Genomic DNA, 13,771 nt, shown 5'->3' with positions numbered 1-13,771 from the left:
AGCACCACCACCTATGTGAGCAGCAGAATCAAAGGGCGCCATGGTCGAGGGACAGTGAGGGAGAGGCAGGTGCGAGGCCAGAACTTTTCTCACTATTATCTTCATTCTTTTTTGTTTTAAGCACCAAAATAATTTCCATCCAGCCTGAAGCCCAATGATAAAGTGAAGCAACTGATCATTGGCAGGCAGAAGGATGAGGAAGCTGCCTCTTACTTCATTTGACCCTGCACACACCAGCCTTGTTGTAGCTTCAGAACCTGCTGTGGGTTCAAATTGTTCTGTGGTCAGAGATGAGGAATCCGAGATTCGAATGAGTATCTCAAAATTAGTAAACAGTGGGTGTGAACGGGGACTCTGTGATTTAAAGGTCCTTGTTGATGTGATCTCACAGCTAACCCACCACATTTGCTCCTTCCTAAGCTAACTTTGGTGCCCAGGCAAGAGGGACAATGTGTAGGGATGTGGCACTTACCAGAGAGGTCAGGGACAGGTATGAGGGTGGGCCGACTTCTCTCAGAGGGGCTGCTCCTTGGAGAACCCTTGTCCTGTGACCCTGGCTCTGAATCTGGGGGCCTGTCCTCAGGAGACTCCCCTGGGACCACAGAGTCACCAGTAGCAGGAGTCTGGTGGACACCGACGATGGGCTCCCTGGACAGTCTCCTCAAGTCTGAGAGGGCAGGCTGGCCAAGGGTCTCGGGTGAAGGTGCTCGTGAGAATGGCGTGGTCGTCCCATGGGAATCTGCCATGTTGGGCTCCAGGGACAACAGGTTTGACTCTGATGACTTCAAAATGGCACCGAGTCCCAGGGAGCCCAGTAGCCCAGCTATTCTGCAAAAGGGAACTGAGGCAAACATTTGTCAGTGTTAACATTTTGGACCCAAAATATGAAATATTTGCTTATAAAAAGTCTACAGATTCTACTAGATGCTGTATTTTAAACAAATCTGACGTGAATTTGAAAACCTACATTTGTGAGATAAAGAGCATGGATGTGGCATGTTGGACAACAACAGGACCAAAAGCGTGGAAGTGGGACCCAGGATCACAGCCATATCACCTGGCACTTGGGGGTGGTGGCTGCGAATCCTATGCACTCCCTCCCATGGGTTACTCATGTGTTTTCTAGAAGGAATATGGGGCACATGGAGTTTCTCTTAATCCTCACTCCCTTACCTGTTAGTATCTAGTATAACGATTCTAACCATTGTTGTTAGAATTTGTGTAAATAGCAAAGAATTTGTGTAAATAGCAAGGAAAACAATGCCATGAACATGACCTCTCAATAAAGTCAGCTTTTATTTGTGACCACAGGAGAGCCAGATTCTTTGAGACCTGTCAATCTAGGGGCCATCATGTGCTTTGCTTTAAGTTTAAGCACTGAATGTTTTCATTGAAAGCTCCTTCATTCTACTCAGCCTGGGCTTTGATTCAGAAAAATTCCATTTACTTACAAGAATTTGGGAATGCCTCTCTTGCAAAGAAGGGCACAATTGTACTATATGTCTCTGTGGCTGCTGAGACCAGTTGTACTCAGAGCTCTACTATGGAAGCTTTGAATGGCCTCAGTGAGTGGAATTTTTAAAAATATGAAGGTCAATAGGGGCTGAGCACTAGATTTGTGGTAGGAGTCAGCTACCCAGCTCAGAAATAAAGCTCCTCTGTTTACCATTCAGAGCCACCTCTCTGATCACCAATATCACCAAGTGAGAACTCGCTCCTGGTTCACACCCAGCTGTCCCATAGCTCCTAGTGTCTGTCACCAGCGCCTGGCATGCTCCCACACATTTTTATATTTAACCCTATCACCACTCTCTGAAGTAGTACAATCTCCATCTTTCATCTGAAAAAATTAAATCTTAGAGATGCATAAGTTACCAGCTAGTAGTGTGGAAGAGAGGACAGGAATCTTCTACCCTGGTTCCTCTGCTCATCCTTCACCAGGCAGTCACCAGAAAGACAAGCAAGACTGTGAGTAACACAGTCCCCTGGATACTGAGCTGCATCACGGGTCCTCTAAACAGCCTACTTAGGCAGTGGATGCTGGGCGCAGTTTCCTGTATCACACCACGACGAGAAGCGGCCCTTGAGTGTGTCGCCTCTTTCCTCACAAGGAAGCTCAGCTAATGGGCAGATCAGACACACTGGGCTGGACCCATCATATTCTGTAAACATTTATCAATCTCACAATAACCCAGAGTTAGAAAAATTAAGAAAACAATTATTTCTACCTTCTATCCTATTCTTTTCTGTTGCATTGACTAAAAAGAGATCCCACGAATAAGAGACATGTGGTATTTCACCACAGTCTTCACACACAGCTTGAAGAGAAAGTTCTTCATTCCAGTTGACAAGGGTGCCTTTAAAGTTGACCCAGGAGATGTAGACGAATCTGGAACATGAAAATGGGTTTGAGATTTAGGAAAATAACGTGAGCATTCTTTGATTTCATTCGTTCATGTGAGGCATGTTTCAATTGCCCTACCTTGGATCTTTATTACGGGAATTCAGTAGCAATATCACAGCCCACATGATGGTGCATAAAGAATGGCCGATGGCTGGGCTCAGTGGCTCAGCCTGTCATCCTAGCACTTTGGGAGGCTGAAGTGAGTGGATTGCCTGAGCCCACGGGTTGGAAACCAGCCCGGGGAACTTGATGAGACCTCATATCTACAATAAATCAAAAATTGACTGGGCATGGTAGCATGTGCCTATAGTTCCAGCTACTTGGAAGGCTGAGGCAGAAGGATCACCGGAACCCAGCAGGTCGATACTGGGGTGGCCATGAGTGTGTCACTATACTCCAGCTTGGGTGACAAAGTGAGATACCAACTCAAATAAAAAAAAAAAAAGAATGGCTGACACTGCCCAAACATAATATGATCCAACATCAGCGAGATCCTGAGGCAAGCGCACTAGTTCCCTACTGAGCTCACAGAGGCTGGATGACTTCCTCCAAGTCACAGAGGTGAAGGTAGAGCCAGGACTGGCCTGGTCCCCCATCCCCAAACCTGGGCTCTGGTCGAGCTCTCCACACAGGAGCAGCCACTACCCCATATCCTTGCTTCAGGGTTTGCTTCCACTAGCTGCAAACCCACCTGCACCCTCCCAGCTGCCCACCTCTGTGGTTCACAATGCAACTTTGGACATTCACAGAGAAGTCACTGCTGACTCAGACTGTCTCCTCCCAGTTCCAGGCTGCAGTGTCCTGGGCTGCCTACAGCCACACCCACAGCCCGGAACCCATGTACCTAGGACCTGTGTCCCATGGCATCTCCTGACAAGTCCTTCAGTCTCCACAAAGTAATATATAGATGCTAGAAGCAGATTGGTCTCTTTACTGATGCAACACTTTCCAGAGTACATTTTTGTGGAATTCAGTTCTTCACGATATCATAGGGTGACTTGGGTTGCTGTGTTGGGCCTTGTGAAATGGGTTTCCTTCTTGTGGGACTTCGGGAGCCTTTAAAAGGCCAAGGCCATCAGAGACACTCTGAGAGGGTGTGTGGTGTGGAGTGTTTCCCATGTGAATGACCCATGCCCTTGTGCCCAGTGGCCCTTGTCCCAACCATAGCCTCGGTACACGGCTATCAGTGCAGGAGCCGAGGTGCCATGGCAGCAGAGGCCACACAGCTTCCTCACTGGGCACCAGGCCCAGCTTATCCATGTGTGGAAGTGTGTATCTGTGTGTGTGTACAGTGGGATGAAGGAGGGGGCGGGGGTAGACACAGGCAAGGAGAGGCCCGTCTGGCCCAGATCTCCCAGGGAGGCTGAGGCACACAGACTCAGACCACCCCAACAGGATCAAAAGATACCTATCCAAAGACTTTAGCACACGGCGAACAAATATTTTAAAACAAATTCTGTAATTGTCTCAAGGAGAAGAAGTATATAGCGTGTTGTAGTTTCAGAATAAAGGGTATAATTTGTTAAATTTGATGATCTAAATTATGCTCCAACCTTCACAGCTTTGTGCTGGCATTTCTTCACTTTAAATACAAATCCGGTGCCTTAAGTAACATGAGGTGGCCTGGGTCTATTGAGAATCCTGAGCAGCTCTGCGTAACCTTGGGGCCCACCATGGCCTGACTCTTTCCTATCTGCTGAGTCTTCTTTTCACTGTTGTCATCCTGAAACCCTGAATTCCAGTCCGGGGGTCTTGCTTAAAACAGTTTTTCTCACATCTGAGGACAGCAGATTTGTTTCCTCCTCCAGGAAGCCTTCCGGAACATACCCAGCCCACACATAGGATGATAGTAACTGCCCAGGCTCCTTGCAGGGGTCAGTGATGGAAACAGTCCAACCTGCCTGGGGCCTTCCAGGTGACAAGCAGGGCTGGGGGCAGTGGGTCAGTCCCACAGTGTTTCCTGGGTAGACACCAGCTTCCAGGCCCCATGGGGGCTGGCTTTATCTCCTATTCACTCACCTAATGACCCTAACCCTTGGAGTGAGAGGCTGGAAATAGCTGCAGCCCACACACACCCCTGCTGCTCGACCCAGTCTTGGCACCCTGGTATCTGGGGCAGCACATGACCTGGGTGCTACTCTGGCCTCAGTGCTGCAGGGGTTTGGGGTTTTGGTCACAGCTTCTTTACTCCCGCAGCCTTCACAGTCTCAGACATCACAGCTGGGCCCACACTGGTAGCGTCTCAGCCCTGTGATGCATGGAAGGCCCCAGTAGAGCCCCTGTCTGGACACTCAATGGCTCTGCCTCCTTCTGGCTTTGGCCCAAGCCCCAGAACCTTCCCCATCTTTGGGGCAGGTGCTGTGACAGGAAGGATCCTGCTGAGACCCACTAGGGGAGCCCCCCATCATGTCAGCTTTAGCCAGCATGCTTGGTCATCAGGTGCCTCCCAGAGGTCAGCCTGAGAGTGGGGTCTGTTCCCCAGCTCCTTCCTGACCATTGCCCTCTTCCTTCTCAGCAGTGAGGATCCTACACGGCCAAACCCCAAACTGCTCACTGCACACAGCAGATGCCATCTATGGTTGCCAGCACCAGCTGGGAGCGGATCCTGTGGGCTGAGCTGTGCAGAACGCAGGGAGGTGGTACCTGAAGGCAGAGTCAGGGTGGAGGGACAGAAACACCCGAGCCTCGGAGGAGTTTCGGCCACCACTGGAGACTGTCAGCGTCACAAGGAACTGGTCATAGCTGTCGCAGAGCCACTTTGCCTCAAAGGAAATGGTGGGGGACCCAGCATCCAGCTGGTGGGGAGTGGAAGAGTCAAAACAGGGCTGTCCAGGTGAGCCCGTGGTGGTGCATCCCCAGTGGTACCTGTCAGAGAAGTCATCAGAGGGGTGAAGGAGGGCACCAGCCAGAGTCAGGGGCCACCGTGTGTTCAGGGTGTGGGCTTTTCCAGGGTGCCAGGCCTGCAAGGGGACACGTGGGTAGGAAGAGGTGCTGTGTTCCTCATTCTTGAATGTGCAAAGTAGAGCAGCACCTCCAGCTCAGGCTGGGCTTGAGCCGGCTCCTCCTGACTCACTTGGCCACCCCTGCTTCCCACCCCCTTCCTGTGCATGGGACTCCTCTGCTTACATCCCTGGCTCCCCCCAAGTAACACAGCCGCAGCCCCCCAACCACTTCACCGACACTGCATCTCATCCTCGTGACAACTCGATGTGACACATGGGAATGCTACATGAGCTCAATTTTAGGTAGAAAATGCTTTCTGGAGGCCCCAGGGAGCTGCCCTGTCCCACAGCCAGTGTGAGAGGAGGCCGAGAGGTGGACTCTGGCATCTCTCCTCCCGTTCTATCTTTCTGCAAAATGACCACTGCCACATCCAACAAGATAAACGTGGCTGCTCCATCCAGATCAAGCAGGGAGACAGCATCATCCCCCACCTTCAGCAGGTCTTAATCTAGTGGAACACACCCTCAAACAAGCAGTTCTAGTCAGGAGGAAATACTGTCATGGAAATGCTCATGGCAGGGAGAGTCTGGGCCAATCCCACAGTCATGAGCCCTTTCCAGAAGGGCGACCTAGGTCTAAACTGCTATTGATCTTGTCAAGGTGAATTTCTCTGTCTAATGTGCGGGTTTCACATTCTAGACCCCTCTGTCTCTAAGATGCACAAAGAGGCCTTAACGAAAGGCCATCTCTAGCTCACAGGCTATGCAGAACAAAGGCCCCCAGGTTTCAACTGGAATGTTCTTTATGCCCAGGGAACAAATTAAGCACATTTCAGCAGCCACACACTGAATTCTTATTTGGGGGCACCATGCTGGCTGGGTACTGATATGTGGCGGGGGTGCAAAGATGAACAAGACACAGCCTCTGCCTCCTTAGGCTGGGGGAGAGGAAGTTATGTAGCCAGCTGGTGCCTGTGCCGAGAGCACGTGCATGGATGGAACTGGTGATTCCAAGAAGGCTCTCACCTCCACTGGACTAAAGACATACCAAATTCCATACCAGGAATGCAGCAAATATGTGTGTGATCTCAGAGGTTGAGAAAACAAAGCAATTTATCTATTTATTTATAACTAAGTACTCACTGAAAAGTTACTATGTGCCAGGCACAGGGGGCATATCTGACAACAGCCCCACCCTCCTGGAGCTAACATTCAATGGGGGGTGGTCAGTCAATAGTGACAATAACAAGTAAGCAAGTGCTCAGTGTTGGGGTGAGAACTGATGTGGAGAAAGACATCATGGAATCGGGACAGTATTCATCACTTTATGTGGGGTCTCAGCGTGGGCCTCAGTGGGAGGTGGTGTTTAAATAACAAATCAAAGGGAGGAGGTGGTGGCAGATGTTTGGAGGACCACGGCCGAGCTGTAGAAGGAACTCATTGCACTCTGGGTATACCTGAGGATGGGCAGGAAGGCCCAGAAAGCCACACAGTGAGCAGGGGAGGCAGAGAGGGACAACTGAAGCCCTGCTGGGTTGTGGGCAGGTCACTTTGGCCTCATCAGCAGTGTGGGAACTTGGCTTTTACTCTGAGTAAAAAGGAGGGCTTGAGGGCCTAGCTATGAAGTGAGCTCTTCCGACTGTTTTAAAAAGAATCTGTCTCCAATCGGTGGGTGGGTGGAGGGGTGAAGGATATACACAATGGAATACTATGCAGCCATAAAGAAAGACAAACATATGGACTTCACGGCAACTTGGATGGATTTGGATCATATTCATATTTCGATCATATTCAGTGATCTATCACAGAAACAGAGAACAGAGTACCATATGTTCTCAATCATAAGCAGATCTTGAACAACTATAATTATAATACTATAAGAAAGCATTTGGCAGTAATGGGAAACTGTCAGGGGAGGGGGTGGCAGTTGAGGGAAACTGCTAGGGGAGGGAGGGGCATACCTCATCAACAAGGGTACCTGCATAATCAATGTTTGTGTACCTAACCCTGAATTGTACCCCCACATCTTTATTTTAAAAAAAAGAGTTACCGATTGGGTACAATATATCCATGCCACAAAACTGCATTTACAACCCCTGCATCTAAAAATATAAATTTTTAAAAATAAGAATCCACCCCTGCCACGGAGAATTGGCTGCAGGGGAAGATGGAGTTGTGGAGACCAGCCTGTAGCTTCTCATAGAGATGAGCTGGATGCCCTGGTGGCTCAGACCAGGATGTATGGGGGAGGTACAGAGGTAGCATTCAAGGGAGAGCTGGAAAAGAGAAGTTGAGGACACTGCTGAAGCTCTAAGTCTGATTACTGAAAGGATCCTTCCATAGGCAGGGATGGGGAAGGCTGAGAAAAGAAGGTGAGTCTGTGACTGAGATGTCTTGAGGCTGTGGAGAGGAGGTGATACAGGGGTTCTGGTAGCACAGAATGGAGTGGGGAGTGGTCTGGACAGAGGGTGCGTGTTGGAGGATATTGCATGTGTATCATGGCTGAATCCACGGCTGGACACTAATTGAGGCCACCTGGGGAACAGGTAGAAGAAGAGGACCCAGGCCGGAACCTTGGCACTTTGGCGGCAAGAGAACTGCCCAGCTGGAGATATGCTACACTCGGAAACCAACCAAGTCTTCCACATATCTAGGCATCTTACCAACCAAGAATGTTAATCATGGTAACACTGAAACCTCACATTCCAAAACAGAAAGTACTTTAAATGCCACCTTAAAAAGTTACTGAGATTTGACTTGCACCTGTTCCTAAATTCTCTTATAAATTTTGTTCATAAAGCAGTTCAACTTATGAGTGTCAATGCACTTACATTTTTAAAACTTCTCTCCTAGTGCTCTAGAGCTTGAATCTGGAGAAGATGGCATCCAAGTGGCTGCACAGCCATGATGCTCACCTGAGAACAGCCCCAGGATTGTCTGGGTGGAAGGACTGGGTTCCCCTGAGGATGATGGGTGACAAGGTGGTCCTGGAAATGAACAAGTGTGTACCCTCGGAGATCACGCTGACTGGGGCCCGGGCTTGCACCTCCAGGCCCACACAGTAGTTGCTGTGCACCATGCTGCCTCTGATCTGAACCTGTAGGGCCAAGGGCAAGGTGTCAATTGGAGACAAGGCAGGAATTCACTGGAGCCACACGTCTGTCTGAAAACTAGAAAGGAAAATGGCCAGTTTAAAGGTCATCCTTGGCTCCAACTAAACTAGTCACCTTTGTCAAAATAAACACCTACTGCGAGTTATCGGAGACGTGGCTGGGATCCACAAGCCTATGAACATTTTCCTATCCAAGTCTGTGTTCACATACAAAGGTGGGATTTTTCTGGTTTGTGAACACAATAGTGACTTCCCATGTGTGTGCACAGTTTACAGTTTTCAAGCCTCCATCCACAGCAAATTGCTCCCTCTCTTGCTTTTGTTCTGCATCCTTTTACCTTTCTTCAAGCTGCTTCTTTCTAACCCCAAAACCCATTATAGGCTTCAAAAAACACAGATGAAAGTTAAGACAAATACTTTTTTTTAGTTGGATTCTCACTCTGCTGCCCAGGTGGGGGTGCAGTGGCACGCTCACGGCCATTGCAACCTTGACCTGCTGGGCTCAGGCAATCCTTCCACCTCAGCCTTTCAAGTAGCTGGAACTACAGTTGTGTGCCACCATGCCCAGCTAAGTTTTTGATTTACTGTAGAGATGAGCTGTTGCCAAGTTGCCTGGGCAGGTCTCCAACCCCTGGGCTCAGGCAATCCTCTTGTCTCCACCTCCCAAAGTACTAGGATTACAGGTGTGAGCTACCGTGCCCGGCAAGACAAATACTTTTAAACTCAGAAACAGTGAAACATTTTATAAATAAAGTCTGAAGCAATTTTGAGAAAAATATGGCCTAACACTTGCTGTTTTCTCACTGGATCTCCGCCTCAGTCATTCTGGATCTTCTTCATAGGGACACAAGCAGTTCCCTGTTGGTCAGTCTCCTGAATGGGACTAAAGACCATCAAACAACTGTACAAACTCCCAACTCCACATCTGACCTCTGCTTGCTCAACCCCTCTCTGGTTCCAAAAAACCACTGAGAATGTTCAGAGGAAGCACAATGGGGAGCTGCCTGGGGAAGATGTAGGAGTGCTAAGGAGCTACTGAGGCTTTGACTGTGAGATGTGACAATGAGGGTGAGGTCAAAGGCTGCTGCAACACCTTATCTGTCCAGTCTCCAACACCTATAGAAAGACACGGTAGTAGCCTCCTAAAGGGTAACAGCATGGCTAACAAGCACACTCAGGCCCCAACCCTGACCTACACACACACACACACACACACACACACACACTCTGCCAGGAATGGATGCCTGAGAGCCCTACTGGCCAGAGCCCAGGCTGGACATGCCAGGCTCTCAGTGCTTGGCCTTACTGACAATGCTTCCCCACATCTCACGTCTCTTGCCATACTCTGGTGTGCACACAGCCATGAAGCAGTCACATGGAAAGGGAACCTCGTGGCTGCATTGTTGACTCTTTTCTCCGAACTGCCTGGGTCTTGTAGCACTCACTTGTGACCTTACACGGCATGATCCAGCCACAATGGTGATTTCTTCCTAAAGTGACAGCAAAACCAAGAGCCAGACCATATGGGAAGGAGCAGCAGTGTGAGACTTCTCTGGGAGGCTGGCATATAGCCTTTCAGGGAATGCTCCCACCTGCTCCTGCCTCCACTGGGCCACAGGAAGATAAAGCTGAGGAGAATGGCACCCATGTGATCCCAGGTGTCCGCCTCTGGTCCACTTCAGTGTGGCTTAAATCCACCACCCTAGGAATCTGCTTCCAAGAAATTCCAGAGCCAGAGAGACTCCACCATTAGACACAGTAAACCTGTTCTTGTCAATGTGATGGAGACCAGGAGAGATAACAAATTGAGATTAATCAAGGAAAAATGCAGACTAAATTCGGAACAGGTGAATTTTTTTTTTTAGAATATAGGTAATAAAAAATTTCCACTATTTCAATATAAAACTTCAGTACCAACAATAACATGAATGCTCATCATGCATGTTAAATCACACAGAGATACTGAAAACCTTGCCTCCTTTCCAGCCTTTTCCCCTCCTCTGGTGCCCTGAAAACACTGGCTTCCTCTTTGTGCTTCCCTCCTGGCAGGAGGCTGAGCTCACACTCCCCTGACTCTGCTCTCCTCTCTGGAGAGAGGGCTTCCCATCAGCACTATCCCAGTCACGCCCTCCACTTCACTTCTGCGATGAACCACCTCACCTCCTCCCAAAACATCAACCTCAACTTGCTTAACACCAAAGTCACACCAGCCCCAGGTCTTTCCCTCCCATTGCTTCCACCTTCCCGTTGCCTTCAGAAGATCCAGGTGTCACCACCCACCACTCACCCCCAGGCACCACCTGCCTCAGCATGATCAGATCCTGCCCCCCAGGCAGATGGAACCCTCTGGGGGATCACTGTCTCCATCTTCAACAGAGGACAATTGTCATCAGAGCCACATCTCCTTCAGAGCTTCCCATCACTTGGGCCGTCCCACTGTTTGGACACAAGTCACATCTTCCATGGCTTGTTGGCTCCATCCACTTCCCCCTCTAGGTCCTGCAAGTGTGCAAAGGTCTTGTATCTTCACATCCCTCTGGATTCACACACCTCTCTGTTTTAATTAGGACAGTGAAGAGCAGCCTCATTCTCCCCCACTTGCCCAGCCTTACAGGTTTTCCTTTGACTTTTCCCCTCTATTTCTCCAATTAGTCACCACAGCAGGTCAACTGCTCCCCACCCACCCCTAAGTGCTCTGCTTTTTACTCCCGTCGCCACCTGTTCCAGCCGCTAGTTATTGCGTGTTGTCACAACATCCCATCCTCCCATCCTTCAACCTGTCCTCAACTCTTTCCCAATTTGTATTTCCAAAGAGGAGTGTGCATCCTGCCGGGAAAACTTCCATCTTCCTTCACCTAAAGCAATGCTGCTCAGGGCCGGGTCTCAGCCCTCCCATCACTCTGCCCATTGTTGCCAGCCTAGTTCACAATGTGGCAGCAGGGAAACTGAGAGAAGCAACTGGAAATTCCTTCTAGGGTTTGCTGTTACTGCCACCTCCCAGCGCAGACTTGGTGGACTTTCTTCCTTGAGCAAAGTGGAGGCCAGTTTGGGTGCTGGTGACCACGTGGGGTGGGAACTGGGACTGTGCTCAGCAGAACTCACAGTCCCAGAATTGAAAAGTCAAGTTTCAATTGAAAATTGAAATTCACAGTCCTGTGCCTCACAGAATTGAAAAGTCAAGTTTTTTCACTGCAGATATTTTGGGGGGCCCTGATCTGTCTCCTCAGTCTGGCTTTCCCTACCTTGCTAACTGCTCCCAGCCAGGATCTGCTTATGACCCCTGATCTCCCTCAGCCTTTGCCAAGTATCGCTCCCCAGGATGCCCACTTTCTGCACCTGTGAGCACACTCTCTTTTTCAGGGCCCCTCTTTCATGAAGTCCACTCTGGTAGAGGTGACCTCTCCCTTTTCTAACCAACATTCTTCACCACTTGTCCATCCACCATGCACCGAGCACCTGCTGCAGATACCTCTTTCATGCCCTCTGACAACCTCCCTTCCTTTCTGGGTGATGGGCCCCAAGAGGCAGAGTCACATATTCTCTTGACATCCTGGCACTGAATGCACAGTGGGTGCACCGAAAGATTTTCTGAAAGTGGAAGGAGTTTTTCATTGATTGTCTTGCCAGCATTTGAACATCGTTTTTTTCTCTCAGGGGAATTAAACATTTCTCTTAAAATCATATATATATACACACACACACATATATATATATATAACTGGAGTTACAGATTATGAGCTCTTGCTCCAAGGCTGGTGAAAAGAGTCGGTTTCACTGGGCCAATAGAATAGGAAGTCAGCTAACCTTGGCAAGGGCAGTATAGTTCCCACACTCCAGCACGTGGCTTGGAAGGATGAGGGTCTGTCTGTGAGTATCGATAGCAGCAGGGAGGGGAACAGGGGACCCCTCAGAGTTCATCAAGTGCCAGGTGTAAGAAAGGCCTTGGGAAATGTCACAGAGGACAGCAGCTTCAAACGTCACTCCCAGCCTTACAGACTGAGACCTCCATACCTAAGTATTGAAAAGAGAAGAAGTCACATTGAAATGTGCGTTGTTTCTAATGCCATGGTAAATTACAAGAAATCTACTCTAAACTGTAAAGCTTCCATTATTTGTTTGCATAATTACAGAATGGGATTCTTAGGGCTGGACTTCAAACAGCACCAGAATACTACATCTGTTTTATAGACAAAAATAAAAAGTAAAAAAATAAAAACAAGAAAAATAAGTAAACATTTATACTTATATACTCATAATGAGAAAAAACTTTCTATGCATAAAATTAATGAAAAATATCTATGCAAAAGGTTAGTGAATTTTACTCTCCCAGGTTTCAGTACCAACAAAATATATGGGTGTATGTATACATATATATAATCAACCAATAGAAAAAAAGGAAAATGATTTGCAATATACATGATAGATATTTGCTTTCTCAAATTACTGAAATTTTCTGAAGTCAATCCCAGAAATCAGGCCATTTAACCTCCAAATAAAAAACTAAAGGCATTTCCTTACATAAATACATGCTATTATCTCATCTTAAGAAGTAACAATAATTTCTTAATATAATCTAAACCTAGTTTATAATTAAATTTCTCTTATTGTCTCCAAAACATATTTTTATGTAATTGATTAATTTGGGATGCACAAAAGTTCTTTTGCTAAAAAATAAAATTTTCTCATAAACTAGGAGTGTACTATAACTATAACCCATACTATAGTTTGTTGAAACAAGAATAAATGTTTAATTATTTCCCTTAATTACCAAGGCTCAAAGTGAGAAGTTGAGGCATTAGCTCCTTCCAATGGCAACCCATGGGTTGGGTGTGTCTACCTGTTTTGGGGAGACAGGGGTAGCTTCTCTCTCCTTTGGCACAATTGATTTTTAAAATATTACTATTATTCATTTAATTGTAGACATTATCTTTTAGATGCTCAAAGTGATCCAGTTGGGGCCTGGGGGAGTCTTCTTTGGCCTGGCTCTGTCTGCCTTCTGAAACAACCCGCTGGTCCTTGAAAGTGAAAGGTTTGTTGCACTTCTCTTTCTATTTATACTTACACTTAAAAAAAATGTAATACAAGATTTTTAAATGTAAGTAGTAGTTAATAAATATATTAAAACATATTGGCTGACATTAATAAGCCAAAAAGGACAATGACACAGGGGACATATTAGCACCTTCCCACCCACAACCCTCATCCCTCCCAGCTACTCTGCCTTTCTGAAGCTCCTTCCCCACCCCCTACCCTGGGCCTGATGTTACTGGAATCAGATTTGTCCATGAGCCTGGATGCCAGGGGGGCTTAGGA

The 13,771-nt window shown here is 47.9% G+C and overlaps 1 protein-coding gene across 1 annotated transcript in view; it reads right to left on the bottom strand.

Annotated features, from left to right (window-relative positions):
• Window positions 1-13,771, bottom strand: part of PKD1L1 (polycystin 1 like 1, transient receptor potential channel interacting) — a 158,459-nt gene that overhangs the window by 113,807 nt on the left and 30,881 nt on the right. The window contains 5 exon segments of the mRNA XM_021714974.1: window positions 473-841; window positions 2,229-2,389; window positions 5,048-5,269; window positions 8,262-8,443; window positions 12,263-12,469. Of these exon segments, the coding sequence (XP_021570649.1) occupies window positions 473-841; window positions 2,229-2,389; window positions 5,048-5,269; window positions 8,262-8,443; window positions 12,263-12,469 (1,141 nt within the window).

This window comes from Carlito syrichta, unplaced genomic scaffold (assembly GCF_000164805.1).
Source record: "Carlito syrichta isolate Samal-C Ts95f unplaced genomic scaffold, Tarsius_syrichta-2.0.1 Scaffold306292, whole genome shotgun sequence".
NCBI lineage: Eukaryota > Metazoa > Chordata > Mammalia > Primates > Tarsiidae > Carlito > Carlito syrichta.
Note: the sequence above shows the minus strand (reverse complement) of the source record. Positions and strands in the feature narration are given on the sequence as shown.